Source organism: Suncus etruscus, chromosome 3 (assembly GCF_024139225.1).
Source record: "Suncus etruscus isolate mSunEtr1 chromosome 3, mSunEtr1.pri.cur, whole genome shotgun sequence".
Classification (NCBI taxonomy): domain Eukaryota; kingdom Metazoa; phylum Chordata; class Mammalia; order Eulipotyphla; family Soricidae; genus Suncus; species Suncus etruscus.
This window is the reverse complement of record NC_064850.1, coordinates 159961320-159977491: the sequence shown is the minus strand read 5'-3', so window position 1 is coordinate 159977491 and position 16172 is coordinate 159961320. Positions and strand designations below refer to the sequence as shown.

Sequence of the window (16172 nt, the reverse complement as noted above, 5' to 3'; positions counted from 1 at the left end):
TGGAAACAAATGACAATAAAGACACAAACTCTCAGAACTTATGGGACACAGCAAAAGCAGTACTGAGAGGAAAATTTATAGCTTTGCAAGCACACATCAGGAAGGAAGAAGGAGCTTACCTGAGTAGCTTAATGACACAGCTAATAGAACTAGAAAATGCTCAACAAAAGGACCCAAGAATAGGAAGACAGAAGGAAATAACAAAGCTGAGAGCAGAAATCAACGAAGTGGAAACTCAAAAAACAATCCGAAAGATCAACGAAAGCAGAAGTTGGTTCTTTGAAAAAATAAACAAGATTGATAGACCACTGGCAAACCTAACAAAGAAAGAGAGAGAGAGAAACTTGATAACTCGTATCAGGAATGAAAAAGGAGAGATCACTACTGATATGACAGAGATTCAAAGGGTAATCAGAAACTACTTTGAAAAACTCTACGCCACTAAAAATGAGAACCTGGAAGAAATGGATAAATTCTTGGACTCTTATAATCTTCCACGGTTGAAGGAAGAGGATGTAGCATATCTAAACACCCCCATCACCATTGATGAAATTAAAACAGTAATCAAATGTCTGCCGAAAAACAAAAGCCCAGGTCCAGATGGATTCACTAATGAATTCTATCAAACTTTCCAAGAGGAACTACTGCCAATCTTGGCAAGACTCTTTCATGAAATTGAACAAACAGAAACACTTCCAAATAGCTTTTATGAAGCCAACATCACCTTGATACCTAAACCAGACAGAGACGCTACCAAAAAAGAAAATTACAGACCAATATCACTGATGAATGCAGATGCAAAGATCCTCAACAAAATCCTGGCAAATAGGATTCAATGCCTCGTTAAGAAGATCATCCACTATGATCAAGTAGGTTTCATCCCAGGAATGCAAGGCTGGTTTAACATCCGTAAATCTATCAACATAATACACAACATCAATAACAAGAAAAATAAAAACCACATGATCATATCAATAGATGCAGAGAAAGCATTTGATAAGTTCCAACACCCATTCTTGATCAAAACTCTCAGCAAGATGGGAATGGAGGGAACCTTTCTCAATATAGTGAAGGCCATCTACCACAAGCCAGTGGCAAATATTATCCTCAATGGAGAAAAACTGAAAGCCTTCCCTCTAAATTCTGGCACAAGACAAGGCTGTCCTCTCTCACCACTCCTATTCAACATAGCACTGGAAGTACTTGCTATAGCGATTAGGCAAGAAAAGGATATCAAGGGAATCCAGATAGGAAAGGAAGAAGTCAAGCTCTCACTGTTTGCAGATGACATGATACTCTACTTAGAAAACCCTAAAGACTCTATCAAAAAGCTTCTAGAAACAATAGACTCATATAGCAAGGTGGCAGGCTACAAAATTAACACACAAAAATCAATGGCCTTTCTATATACCAATAGTAATAAGGATGAAATGGACATTAAGAAAACAACCCCATTCACAATAGTACCACACAAACTCAAATATCTTGGAATCAACTTGACTAAATATGTGAAGGACCTATACAAAGAAAACTATAAAACTCTGCTCCAAGAAATAAGAGAGGACACACGGAAATGGAAACACATACCCTGCTCATGGATTGGCAGGATTAACATCATCAAAATGTCAATACTCCCCAAGGCATTATACAGATTTAATGCCATCCCTCTAAAGATACCCATGACATTCTTCAAAGAAGTGGATCAGACACTTTTGAAATTCATTTGGAACAATAAACACCCTCGAATAGCTAAAGCAATCATTGGGAAAAAGAATATGGGAGGAATTACTTTTCCCAACTTTAAACTGTACTACAAAGCAACAGTTATCAAAACAGCATGGTATTGGAATAAGGATAGGTCCTCAGATCAGTGGAATAGGCTTGAATACTCAGAAAATGTTCCCCAGAGATACAACCATCTAATTTTTGATAAAGGAGCAGGAAATCCTAAATGGAGCAGGGAAAGCCTCTTCAACAAGTGGTGTTGGCACAATTGGATAGCCACTTGCAAAAAATTAAACTTAGACCCCCAGCTAACATCATGTACAAAGGTAAAATCCAAATGGATTAAAGACCTCGATATCAGCCCCAAAACCATAAGATATATAGAACAGCACATAGCAAAACACTACAGGACATTACAGGCATCTTCAAGGAGGAAACTGCACTCTCCAAGCAAGTGAAAATAGAGATTAACAGATGGGAATATATTAAGCTGAGAAGCTTCTGCACCTCAAAGGAAATAGTGCCCAGGATACAAGAGCCACCCACTGAGTGGGAGAAACTATTCACCCAATACCCATCAGATAAGGGGCTAATCTCCAAAATATACAAGGCACTGACAGAACTTTACAAGAAAAAAACATCTAACCCCATCAAAAAATGGGGAGAAGAAATGAACAGACACTTTGACAAAGAAGAAATACATATGGCCAAAAGACACATGAAAAAATGTTCCACATCACTAATCATCAGGGAGATGCAAATCAAAACAACGATGAGATACCACCTCACACCCCAGAGAATGGCACACATCACAAAGAATGAGAATAAACAGTGTTGGCGGGGATGTGGGGAGAAAGGAACTCTTATCCACTGCTGGTGGGAATGCTGTCTAGTTCAACCTTTATGGAAAGCGATATGGAGATTCCTCCAAAAACTGGAAATCGAGCTCCCATACGATCCAGCTATACCACTCCTAGGAATATACCCTAGGAACACAAAAATACAATACAAAAACCCCTTCCTTACACCTATATTCATTGCAGCTCTATTTACCATAGCAAGACTCTGGAAACAACCAAGATGCCCTTCAACAGACGAATGGCTAAAGAAACTGTGGTACATATACACAATGGAATATTATGCAGCTGTCAGGAGAGATGAAGTCATGAAATTTTCCTATACATGGATGTACATGGAATCTATTATGCTGAGTGAAATAAGTCAGAGAGAGAGAGAAAAACGCAGAATGGTCTCACTCATCTATGGGTTTTAAGAAAAATGAAAGACACCCTTGTAATAATAATTTTCAGACACAAAAGAGAAAAGAGCTGGAAGTTCCAGCTCACCTCAGGAAGCTCACCACAAAGAGTGATGAGTTTAGTTAGAGAAATAACTACATTTTGAACTGTCCTAATATTGAGAATGTATGAGGGAAATGTTGAGCCTGTTTAGGGTACAGGCGGGGGTTGGGTGGGGAGGAGGGAGATTTGGGACTTGGGTGATGGGAATGTTGCACTGGTGATGGGTGGTGTTCCTTTTATGACTGAAACCCAAACACAATCATGTATGTAATCAAGGTGTTTAAATAAAAAAAAATTAAAAAAAAAAAAGATGACTTTTGAAACGAAAAAAAGTCAACCGAAAATCGGGAGTCATCTTTTACGCCGAGTATATCCTGAAAAACGTCTTGATATGCCGCTAAAAGAAAATTATCTGGATATTGCCACGAAACGAATTTTCCAACTCGATCCTGCACCAATCACTGCAAGGCTGCTCGGACGCCTCACTAACTCAGCCAATCTAAGCAGGCTTTTTATGCATGCAAATGAGACAATGTTCTGGACCGAATCTACACTGTCAAAACCTGCTCAGATGGGCCAGAGTCAGAGAGGAAGTCTATTACAGTAGAACCTTTGAACCTTTGCTTGTTGTGATTGGCTCACTGTGGTACATACAGTTGCAGCACAGGAACGTTCTGTTTGATACAGCGAATATAGGCCTAAACCTATGTTTTAACTGTAAAATTAGGGGTCTGTCTTATACGACCAGTCGTCTTATAAGCCGCAAATACGGTAAATAAAATAGTATCCACATATGAAAAAAATTTTTTTTGGTCACACCCAGCCATGCTCAGGGCTTACTCCTGACTCTGTGCTCAAGGATCACTCCTGGAGGGGCTCTGGCAAACTTAAGGTGTCAGGGATCAACCTTATCTGCCCTACCATATTATCTTTCCTGCTCCATATTAAAATATTTTATGTAACTATTTCTCTTAAGCAAATTTGTATTAAGTGGAAGTTACAGTAGATTTTATATTACATTCTTCTAACACTTTCAGATATTGATTTTTTGTTTGTTTGTTTTTTTGGGTCATACCAAGCAGCGCTCAGGGGTTACTCCTGGCTCTACGCTCCGAAATCGTTCCTGGCAGCCTTAGGGGGACTATGGGATGTCGGGATTTGAACCACCGTCCTTCTGCATGCAAGGCAAATGCCTTACCTCCACACTATCTCTCTGGCCCCCAGATATTGTTTTATGTGTTTTTTTTAACTATATTTAGACAGAATTATTTGAAAAAAGGAAGCCAGCTTCAGCGTCATATAATGGAGGGAAATGCCTCCCTGCTTCTCAGCTGCGGGTACAACTATGAAACATTTTTGTTTGTTTGTTTTGGGGCCACACTTGGAGATGCTCAGGGGTTACTCTTGGCTCTGCGCTCAGAAATCACTTCTGGTAGGCTCGGGGGACCATATGGGATGCTGGAAATTGAGCCTAGGTCTGTCCTAGGGTGGCCACGTGCAAAGCAAATGCCCTACTGCTGTGCTATCGCCCCGATTCCTCCACTAAGAAATTTTATTTATAGATATTTACAATGCTGAACGTGATGGAGAAATGTTCAAATTTTGTTATGATTTTTTTGTTTTATTTTTTGGCTCATGTGGTGGGTTCAAGGTTTACTCCTTGCTCTGTTCAGGTGGACTTGATGGTCCATATGGGGTGCTGGGGCTCAAACCCTGGTAAGCTGCATTTAGGGCAAGTGCCCTATGTTCTGCACAATCTTTCTGCTCCCCCCGGTATGATTTTTTAAAAGACATTTAAAGTAATTACAGATAAGGAAATATAATTAGAACCAGTTCTTACTTTACATGGGCTATCTGTCCAGTGTCTTCGTCAAAAGCTTCAAATTTTCCAATGACACGGTTGGATGCAGTCATGCTCTCACTTACTTGAATGGAAATGTTTTTGCTTTTAAAATAGATGCCTTCTTTCACATTTTTCACCTTTACTTTTATGGGAATGGAAGTAGGCTTAAAGTTATTCTGAACCGATTTGTGAAAAGCTGCTTTATTAGTGACAATAATGCTGAAATCAAGATGCTTTATTTCTTCATAATCCACTTCCTATAAAGGTACAGAGAAAATTATTTAAAAAATAAAAAACCTAGAATATACAAAACACATACACAGCACACAAATATGTGGTTTTACTGTTAGCTAAAACTCAACACACAAGAAAGATAGCAGCCCTGAGTGTTCTAGTTGTATTGAGATCATGCAATTAAAAAGATACGATTTGAATATCCATAAATATTGAAAATGTTCAGAAAGCACCCACAATCCATTTTTTAAAGGTTGAAATATTTTTGAAAATTTGAAGTGTATATATTGTTGTTGTTGGGTAACACCAGGTGGGGCTCAGGGTCTACCGTTGAATCTGTGCTGGGGGATCACTCCTGGCACACTTAGGGAAACATATCAGATGCCAGGGATCCAATTTGGGTTGGGCATGTTCAAGGCACATAATATTTTCTTAACCACAAAAGCTAATGGACAGTCAACATATGTACATAGTCCTTAAACTAGTCATACTTTTTAACTATTATCTGAGTTTAAGAGAATAAGCTATATAAATTTTGGTGGCCCTTGATAGATGGTTGGGTAACACACATACACAATGGAATACTATTCAGCTATAATAAAAATATAATTTTCCCATTTGCAACAAAATGGAAGGAACTCAGGGACATTAGGCTAAATGAAATGTCAGAAAGAAATAAAGGTAAGTATTAGATAATTTTATTACTATGTTCAATAAAAGGATATAAAATTGATGAGCAGATCGCACAAGATAAAAATGGGCTAGCCGGAGTGATAGTGCAGTGGTACAGCGTTTGCCTTGCACATTGCTAATCCAGGAAGGGCTGTGGGTTGACCACCCCCCCCCCCCCGCCAGCAACCCATATGGTTCCTCAAGCCAGGAATGATTTCTGAGTGCATAGCCAGGAGTAACTTCTGACTGTCACCAGGTGTGGTCCAAAAACCAAAACCAAAACCAAAACCAAAAAAAATGGGCTAGAAAGTTAGGATAGTAGATGGAGCATTTGCTTTGAATATGGCTGACCTGGGTTTAATTCTCAGAACCTCATATGGTCCTCAGACCCTCACCAGGAATAATACCTGAGCACAGAGATAAGAGTAAGTCCTGAGAATGGCAGGTCATAATTCTCAAAATGAAAACAGGACAAAAATTTTTTGGGACTGGAGAAATAGTACAGCAGGTAGGGTATTTGCACTGCACAAAACCAAGTTTTGATCCTGAACATTATATTGGTCTTCGAACCCTGTCATTAGTGATCCCTGAGCACAGAGCTAGGAGTGAGGCCTAAACACTGCTGGGTTTGAACCAAAATTTTAAAGGAAAAAAAAAAAAAGGAAGAAAAAAAATCCTTAAGCCCTTGGACATTAATCGAAGTAGGTTACCAAGGTTAACTGGAAGGCAAGGGTGGGAGAATGGGTATGATGATGTAAGATGCCTTTATCTTTTCTGTCAATACTCAGGGAACCATGTAGTTCTGGTAATCAAACATGGAGCTCTGCAATACAGCATATCCCAGCCCTTAAGCTATCTCTGGGACATAGTATTCTAATATATAGTTTTTAAAAAGAAAAAACAAAAACTCTGAAGTAATAATACTTTCAACTCATCCCAGGAATAGATATGTTTGCTGTGGATTAGAATATCAAAAACTAGGGGCCGGAGAGATAGCATGGAGGTAAGGTATTTGCCTTTCATGCAGAAGGTCATTGGTTCAAATCCTGGCATCCCATATGGTCCCCCGTGCCTGCCAGGAGCAATTTCTGAGCATGGAGCCAGGAGTAACCCCTGAGCACTGCTGGATGTGACCCAAAAACCACACACACACACAAAAAAAAGAATATAAAAAAACTAAAGACCTTTTGAAAAAATGTTAAACCTAGAAGGGCTTTCATATTTGTCCTTTTATTAATAAACTTTCCTCCAACCCTCTATAAATTGTAATATTTATATGGGGCATTGGATATATCAATAGAACCGTATATATGTTATATTCAAATCTGTTCATTTTAAATATTTATTTTAAATCAAATTAAACTTTTTATGGCAAAAGAGTGAACCAAGTGCCTTATACATGTAAGGAAACTACAGCTAAGTTACATTCCTAAGTAATCCTATAATTAAAAAAAATTAATTGAAAAATTATGTGGTGGTTATGTTTCAATTATATAGGGCCCATGGTTTCAATATAATGATAATTTAATTTTTCTTTTTTTCATTAAGCATAAGAGTTTAGATCATAGCACATGAAGAAGTGACCCTTTTTCTTTTCTTTTTTTTTTTGGTGTGTGTTTTAGGGTACATCTTGTAGTGCTTAGTACTAACTCCTGACTCTGAGCTCTAGGATCACACATCTGATGGGCTCAGAGAACCATATACAATAATGGGGATTGAACACAGGTGAGCCACATGCAAGGCAAGCACCTTTCCATGGTACTTTCTCATACAATACTACAGTACTGGTTTTCACAAGTACATTTTTGTTATAAAGGTTAGTTTCTGAATCCTACTCAAATAGAATTGATGAGCAAGAATCTGCATTTTTTTTTTTTTTTTGCATTTCTGCTGTCTATGGAATATGTAAGCACCCATACAAGTCTAATTAGAGGTCAATTAGTTGAATACTGTTTGATGTTAGTTATTACTGATTTATGGCTTTATTGATACACCATTCATTAAAAGGTTTTGAGTAGGGGGACTAATCAGTAGAGATAGGCGGTCATATTGTGGGGAATAGGAAACAAGCTAAAGCAGGAGTGTCAGTGTGTGAGCCCTAATATTGCTGCTACCTTGTGGTCTAGTTAGGCTCAGAGTCCCCAATCTGACATTGAACTAGAGTGAACTCTTGGTAAGGTTAGAACCCAGGCAAATAGGAATGGCTCTCTCTTACACAATGGGGGAAGGGTGTGCTGATATGCAAAGCTCTTGTACTTGGGTTTAAAAATCTGTTTCCTCCTCTGTACTTATTCCTCTTTCAGTTTTGTCTCATAAGTACTTACCTTAATAAGTGTCACAATCCCTTCATTAGTTTGAGTATCAGTTTCTATGTGAAAATACCCCCCTTCATTTCCTGATGCAAATGTGAAATTTGCCAACCAATTGTCAGAGCCGACTTCATCTGCATCAAATACTTTTATGCGCATAACTTCTACATTAACTTGATTTTCTATAATGATTCCTTCATACTGCAAGAAATGAACACATGGGATTTTCTTTTTAATATAATACAAACGAAACTGATAAATTCTTAGTTGAGACTAAAATATAAGTAGATTCTTTTATTTTAAAAGCAACAGTTACCACACTCTTTTCCACGACAGGTATGTTGTCATTGACATCCAATATTTTAATCTGGATTTGAGCTTGTTTTGCAGGTCTGTCTGTGATTTCTACATTTTTATTGCTCACATCCACTGTCAAAGAATAGCTGCTGTGCTCCTGCAAGGGCAAAATATCCAACAGGTTAAAAAAATAAATTACTTCCAAATCAATCCTTATGATTTGATTTTCACTTTATCCTCAAAGGAATAAACTGCAGTATATTTTATTCATAAAAACACTTTAGGATTTAAAAAAAACATGTTAGGATGCTGTTGTTTTGGTGTCAGAGCTTTTCTAGAAAGGCAGGAATGTCTGAGAAAGTTGTAGATAGTCAAAACCTTTTTTGTCTCTCTCAGCCACACCCAGTGATACTCAAAGGTTCTACTTCTGCACAAAGGAATCAATCCTGTTGGTAATTAGAGGACCATATGGGATGCTTAAGAATCAAGTCTGGGTTGGCTGTATAAAAGGCAAGCACCTTATCTATTGTGCTATTTTTCTGGGCACCGATAGTCAAAATCTTAAATATGCCATTAGTGACATGATTGGCAGATGAATGTCTCTTCAGAATAGTCTGTGCACAAAATAATGCTGTTTAAAATATAGTTATTTTTCCTACATCCAGCAGTGCTCAGGGGTTACTTCTGATTCTACAATTAGAAACTACTCCTGGCAGGGTTGGGGGGGTCATAAAGGATGCCGAAGATCAAACCCAGGTCAGTGGCATGCAAGGCAAATGCTTTGGCTCCTGCAATTCATTTTATACTGGAAGTGATGGTGGGACTGTGAGGCTTTCATCTTTCTGTTATGTACTTCAGTAGTCATCTAAAAGTTAAACCCAGGAAGCTTATCTTCCCCCAAAATTTTCCAATGAAGGAATAACTTGGTGCATGTTGTACAGACATCAAAGATACATGCTGTTAGTATGTCCAAAAATGACGTTTTAGATGCTATTCCATGCAATGTTCTCTTCTCCATGATTTACCTATGCTATTCAATAGCTAGAGTTGGGGGAGTAGCAGTGTTACTACAAACTACTACAAGATGAGTAGCAGTGCCATTGCATGGGGTACTGTGTAGGGCAGAACTGCTCAGTGAAAGGCAGGATAAATACGATTCTGGAGTCAGTTACCTGTACCCAACTCTAGTTTTCTTACCAGCTGCTTTGAACGTATACCTAACCTCTTAAAACTTCAGTTGCCTTCTATGTAAAAAATTATTAATGGGGTTCACTCCAGGTATTTCTAGATAAATTCAATTGATTTATCATATACAAAAGGATGAGAATAGTGTATGGCAAATGGAAAATGGTCATTCAGTGACAGTCATTATTATTGGCTAGACAGTCTATAATTCTGATAGCAACTCATTAAAATCAAATTATCAATTCAAATAATATTTTAAGTTTTATGTAAAATGGCAGAAAGTAGAATTACGGAAGTAGTAGTAGTCTTTAATTTTATAAAGACCCTGACAGGAATCTTAGGCACGATTCTCTCTGTGACAGGAGTCAAATCATTTTCCAGGTGATACAAGATACACTGACTGAACCTGGGTGGTGAATTCTATTGGATAAGAATATAGTCCTCTTAGGATCATCAACACCTTCAATATGGAACATGTTCTTGTCTGGAATGCATATGTGAGGCCCTGATTTCTATCCCCAGCACCAAAAAACAAAACACCATATTTTTTGCTCTAAAAAACTAGTATATGACTATAAGTTGCACATAGTTTTAGACAAGGAAAACAAGAAAAAAAATATTCTAAAGCAAATGGTGCAATGCGAGATGCTATCAGGAGATGATGGCTGGGAACAACTAGCTTGTGAAGCCAAAGTATATTTATTATATGTTGGTCCATAGCTGCTAACACATTTACCTAACTTTGTTTTAACACCAGAAAATAAAAAAATTAAAAAATACTTTTTGTAATATATATATATATATACTTTTCGTTAATATAAAAATTGCAGCAGTGATCAAATAGTCTTAAATAAAAGTTCTATAATGTGACAGTGAAAGTGCATTAACCTGATTGCTCGTATTATGTGGTAAGTTTGCACAATAAAGGGGGCATAACACTGCGGATGTCAACTGGTTAGTATATGATAGTTTCCTTCCATGCACTCAGGCTTCAGTTCCAGGCAGCATTCACTCCTTAAGACACACAGACATTTCCCCCGATCTCTTTTGGGGGGGATGTACATCTTATGGTATGAAAAATATGGTAAAACAAAACAAACAAAAATTGATTATTTTCACCTAATTTCTTGTTAGAGTTAGAAACTTTAAAATGAACTCTTGGGAGCTGGGGAAATAGTATAGAGTTAAATTGTTTGTCTTACATGTACCCAAACCTGGTTTGATCCCCAGCATATAGTCTCTGAGTACTGCCAGGAGTGACCTATGAGCACAGAGCTAGGAGTAGCCCACCAGATGTGGCCACAAAATTCAATCCTTGGGGAGAACAGACTTTATAAGATATCTCTGCAAATTTTCTATCCATTGAGATTTCTAATTCCTCTTTTCTTTACAAGAACTTTTATAATCCTATCTATGTAGATTCCTGTCTCAAACTTTCCCCCTCTGTATATGTATTCATAGTAGAAAAGATTCCTGCTGTTTCTGTATAGGACTACAAATTAAAGAAATCAATTTTAAACTACAAAAGCCTGATTCAAGAAATAAGAGAGGACACAAGGAAATGGAGACACATAGCATGCTCATGGATTGGCAGGATTAATATCATTAAAATGGCAATACACCCCAAAGCATTATACAGATTTAATAGAATCCCTCTAAAGATAGCCATGGCATTTTTCAAAGAAACGTATCAAACACTCCTGAAATTCACTTGGAACAACAAACACCCACGAATAGCTAAAGCAATCCTTCGGAAAAAGAATATGGGAGGCATTACTTTCCTCAATTTTAAACTGTATTATAAAGCAATAGTTATCAGAACAGCATAGTATTGGAATAAAGACAGACCCTCAGATCAGTGGAGTAGACTTGAGTATTCAGAGAATGTTCCCCAGACATACAATTGACTAATCTTTGATAAAGGAGCAAGAAATCCAAAATGGAGCAAGGAAAGCCTCTTCAACAAGTGGTGCAGGCACAACTGGTTAACCACTTGCAAAACAGCAAATTCAGACCCCCAGCTAACACCATGCACAAAGATCAAATCCAACTGGATTAAGGATCTTGATAACAGGCCGGAAACCATAAGGTATATAGAAAAACACATAGGTAAAGCACTATATGATATTGAGACTAAAGGAATCTTCAAGGAGGAAACTGCACTCTCCAAACAAGTGGAAGAAGAGATAAACAGATGGGACTATATTAAGCTGAGAAGCTTCTGCACCTCAAAAGAAATAGTGCCTAAGACAAAAAGCCATCCACAGAATGGGAGAAACTATTCACTCACTACCCATCAGACAAGGGGCTAATATAAAAAATATACAAGGTGCTGACAGAACTTAATAAGAAAAAAACATATAACCCCATCAAAAATGGGGAAAAGAAATTAACAGACACTTCCTAAAAGAAGAAATATGAATGGCCAAAAGACACATGAAAAAATGCTCCACATCACTAATCATCAGGGAGATGTAAATCAAAACTAAAATGAGGTACCATCTCACACCACAGAGACTGGCACACATAGCAAAAAACAAGAACAATCAGTGCTGGTAGGAATGCCATCTGTAGATTAAAATAATTAATAAGGCCCTTTGAATAGAGCCAGATGGTGATGGATATACCCTAGGAACACAAAAATACAATACAAAAACCCCTTCCTCACACCTATATTTATTGCAGCACTATTTACAATAGCCAGACTCTGGAAACAACCAAGAAGCCCTTCAACATATGGATGGCTAAAGAAACTGTAGTACATATACACAATGAAATATAATGCAGGCATCAGAAGAAATGAAGTCATGATATGCATGGATGTACATGGAATCTATTATGCTGAGTGAAATTAGGCAGAGGGAGAGAGAATAGTCTCACTCACAGAATAGTCTCACTCATCTATGGGTTTTAAGAAAAATAAAAGACATTACTGTAGTAAGGCCCAGAGACAATAGAGTTAAGGGCTGGAAGGGCCGGAAGGACTGGCTCACAATTCGACGCTCACCACAAAGAGTGGTGAACACTGTTAGGGAAATAACCATAGTAATTACTAGCATGACAATGTTAAAGAATGAGAGAAGTAGAATGACTGTTGTACATACAGGCAGGGGTGGGGGATCAGGGGGGCATTAGTGGTGGTAATTTGCACTGGTAAAGGAGTATTCTTTTTATGACTGAAACCCAACTACAAACATTCTTGTAATCATGGTACTTAAATAAAGATTTATATAAAGATAAAGAAATCAATTTTGAACTCTTTAGCAAACTGAATCCAGATTTGATAGAGAAATCTTAGGATAGTGCCGTCCTTGTGTGAGGTTAAATTTCTTTATAGTCACATTACGATTTTTCAAAAGAACAGATAGTACTAATTTTAAGTAGATATGCTTTAAACAACGTGTTAAAATGATTCAACATGTATTCAAAAATGTGATTTTTAGATATTTTTCCAATATTTAATATTCTCTACTTGGTAAAGATTTTAGTTTTAGAGACTGTTTCAAATGGTACTATTCACATTTCAAAACTTAATATTACATAGGACTAGAAACTATGATATCAGGCAGAACATATCTTGAAGATAAATTCAAAAGAATGAGGAATAGAAAACAAAATACAAAATTTAGAAAAGAAAAAGAGAGGAGTAACTGGGAAAGGTGGAGTATAAAAGAGCAATTTAAAATATAATTTACCTCTCTGTCCAAGGTACGACTGGTTGTATAAATTTCTCCTGTATTTGGTTTTATGTGGAATGCTGAATCAGGCTGTTGAGATAGGATTCTAAAGAAAAGTTCAGAATTTGAAGTATTGGGCTCATCTGCATCAGTTGCATTGATTTTCATCACAAGAGTATCTGGCATAAGAAACAGAAGTTTCTAGGATAAGACTCAACTTTTAGCACATGAACAAATGTTATCTGGTTGTTCTAAAGGACTTCACATTCTTATCAAACTCTGAATTTACCAAGATCAAAACATTTAATTGGATAAGAAAGGTAAGTGCAATAGAGTAAAGAAGTAGGGAGAACAAGACAGAGTGAAAACAAACATTAGTTCAAACAAATCTTAGGGTAACTATTGAAAACTTTACTAAGAAGGGTTCTAATTTGTTTAAGCTATTTCTAACGATCATTACAAAGAACAAAGAATGAACAGATTCAAACAAATGATTATTCAAACACAAATAATTTAATGAACTTTTAGTGGTCAATATATACACATATTGATGTTTAGTGATGCATACTTGAATCATGTTATAGTGTGAGGTTGCTTCAATTTCTTTTCAGTTTCATTTTTCTTTTCATTTTTTAAATTATCTTTATTTAAACACCATGATTACAAATATGATTGTAGTTGTATGATTTCAGTCATGTAAAGAACACCTACCTTCACCAGTGCAACATTCCCACCACCAATGTCCCAAATATCCCTCCCCCCAACCCACCCACACCTGTACTCGAGACAGGCTTTCTACTTCCCTCATTCATTCACATAGTTAGGATAATTTTCAGTGTAGTTATTTCTCTAACTAAACTCATCACTCTTTATGGTGAGCTTCATGTCATGAACTGCACCTTCCAGCCCTCATTTATTTTGTCTCTGAGAATTACTGCAAAAATGTGTTTCATTTTTCTTAAAATCCATAGATGAGTGAGACTATTCTGCGTCTATCTCCCTCTGACTTATTTCACTCAGCGTAATAGATTCCATGTACATCCATGTATAGAAAAATTTCATGACTTCATCTCTCCTGACAGCTGCATAATATTTCATTGTGTATATGTACCAGTTTCTTTAGCTACTCATATGTTGAAGGGCAATTTGGTCATTTCCAAAGTCTGGCTATTGTAAATAGTGCTGCAATGAATATAGGTGTGAGGAAGGGATTTTTGTATTGTATTTTTGTGTTCCTAGGGTATATTGCTAGGAGTGGTATAGCTGGATCATATGGGAGTTCAATTTCCAGTTTTTGGAGGAATCTCCATATCGCTTTCCATAAGGGTTGGATTAGATGGCATTCCCACCAGCAGTGAAAAAGAGTTCCTTTCTCTCCACATCCCCGCCAGCACTGCATGTTTTCCTTCTTTGTGTTGTGTGCCAATCTCTGTGGCGTGAAGTGGTACCTCATAGTTGTTTTGATTTGCATCTCCCTGACGATTAGTGATGTGGAGCATCTTTTCATGAGCCTTTTGGCCATTTGAATTTCTTCTTTTACAAAGTGTCTGTTCATTTCTTCTCCCTATATTTTGATGGGGTTAGCAATTTTTTCTCTTGTAAAGTTCTGTCAGTGGCTTGTATATTTTGAACATTATTCCTTTATCTGATGGGTATTGGGTGAATAATTTCTCCCACTCAGTGGGTGGCTTTTGTATTCTGGGCACTATCTCCTTTGAGGTGCAGAAGCTTCTCAGCTTAATATAGTCCCATCTGCTTATCACTGATTCCACTTGTTTGGAGAGTGCTGTTTCCTCCTTAAAGATGCCTTTAGTCTCAATGTCATGGAATATTTTACCTTCATGTTGTTCCATATACCTTAGAGTTTCAGATCTGATATCAAGGTCTTTAATCCATTTGGATTTTACCTTCATATATGGTGTTAGCTGGGCGTCTGAGTTCGCTTTTTGCAAGTGGCTAACCAGTTGTGCCTACACCAATTGTTGAAGAGGCTTTCCTTGCTCCATTTAGGATTTCTTACTCCTTTATCAAAAACTAGGTGGTCATATGTCTGGGAAACATTCTCTGAGTACTCAAGCCTATTCCAGTGATCTGAAGGTCTGTCTTTATTCCAATACCATGCTGTTTTGATAACTATTGCTTTGTAGTACAGCTTAAAATTGGGGAAAGTAATGCATACTATCTTCCTTTTCCCAAGGAGTGTTTTAGCTATTCGAGGGTGTTTATTGTTACAAATAATTTTCAGAAGTGTTTGATCCACTTCTTTGAAGAATGTCATGGGTATCTTCAGAGGATCCACATTAAATCTGTACAAAGCTTTTGGGAGTACTACTATTTTAATGATGTTGACCCTGCCAATCCATGAGCAGGGTATGTGTTTCCGATTCCGCGTGTCCGCTCTTATTTCTTGGAGCAGTGTTTTATAGTTTTCTTTGTGTCGATCCTTCACATCTTTAGTCAGGTTGACTCTAAGATATTTGAGTTTGTGTGGCACTAATGGGGTTGTTTTCTTAATGTCCATTTCTTCTCTATCATTATTGGTGTATAAAAAGGCCATTGATTTTTGTCCTGCTCACTATTAGTGATCATATATCTGTTTGGTCCTCCCCTGTCTCCCCCTCTATTTAAGAAGTGAAGCTAGATAAATCGAGTTATGTAGCTTTGTTTGAAGGAAAGAAAAGCAATAGATTGGGGTACAAAATAAGAGAGAAAAAAAAAGAAGTCAAATATGCTGAAAATAGGCAGAGTCCTTCCAGAGGATTTCAACCTCAGTTTGAGAGAGGATGTGAAAAAGGCAATTGAAAAACCACCACAATACAGAAAGAAATATCAAATTAAATATCCAGTGAGCACCACAGCAATAAAGACAAGCACCACACAACAGTCTCAGTTCTGAAATCAACTCATGCTCATTGGAACACTTTCTTTC

The 16172-nt window shown here is 37.3% G+C and overlaps 1 protein-coding gene across 1 annotated transcript in view; it reads right to left on the bottom strand.

Moving 5' to 3' along the window:
- The window catches only part of DSG2 (desmoglein 2), a 62647-nt gene that overhangs the window by 21065 nt on the left and 25410 nt on the right, over window positions 1–16172 (bottom strand). The window contains exons 6-9 of the mRNA XM_049770203.1: window positions 13262–13422; window positions 8401–8538; window positions 8100–8285; window positions 4867–5126 (exon numbers count right to left, since the gene is read on the bottom strand). Of these exons, the coding sequence (XP_049626160.1) occupies window positions 4867–5126; window positions 8100–8285; window positions 8401–8538; window positions 13262–13422 (745 nt within the window). The remainder of the gene's footprint in view (window positions 1–4866; window positions 5127–8099; window positions 8286–8400; window positions 8539–13261; window positions 13423–16172) is intronic.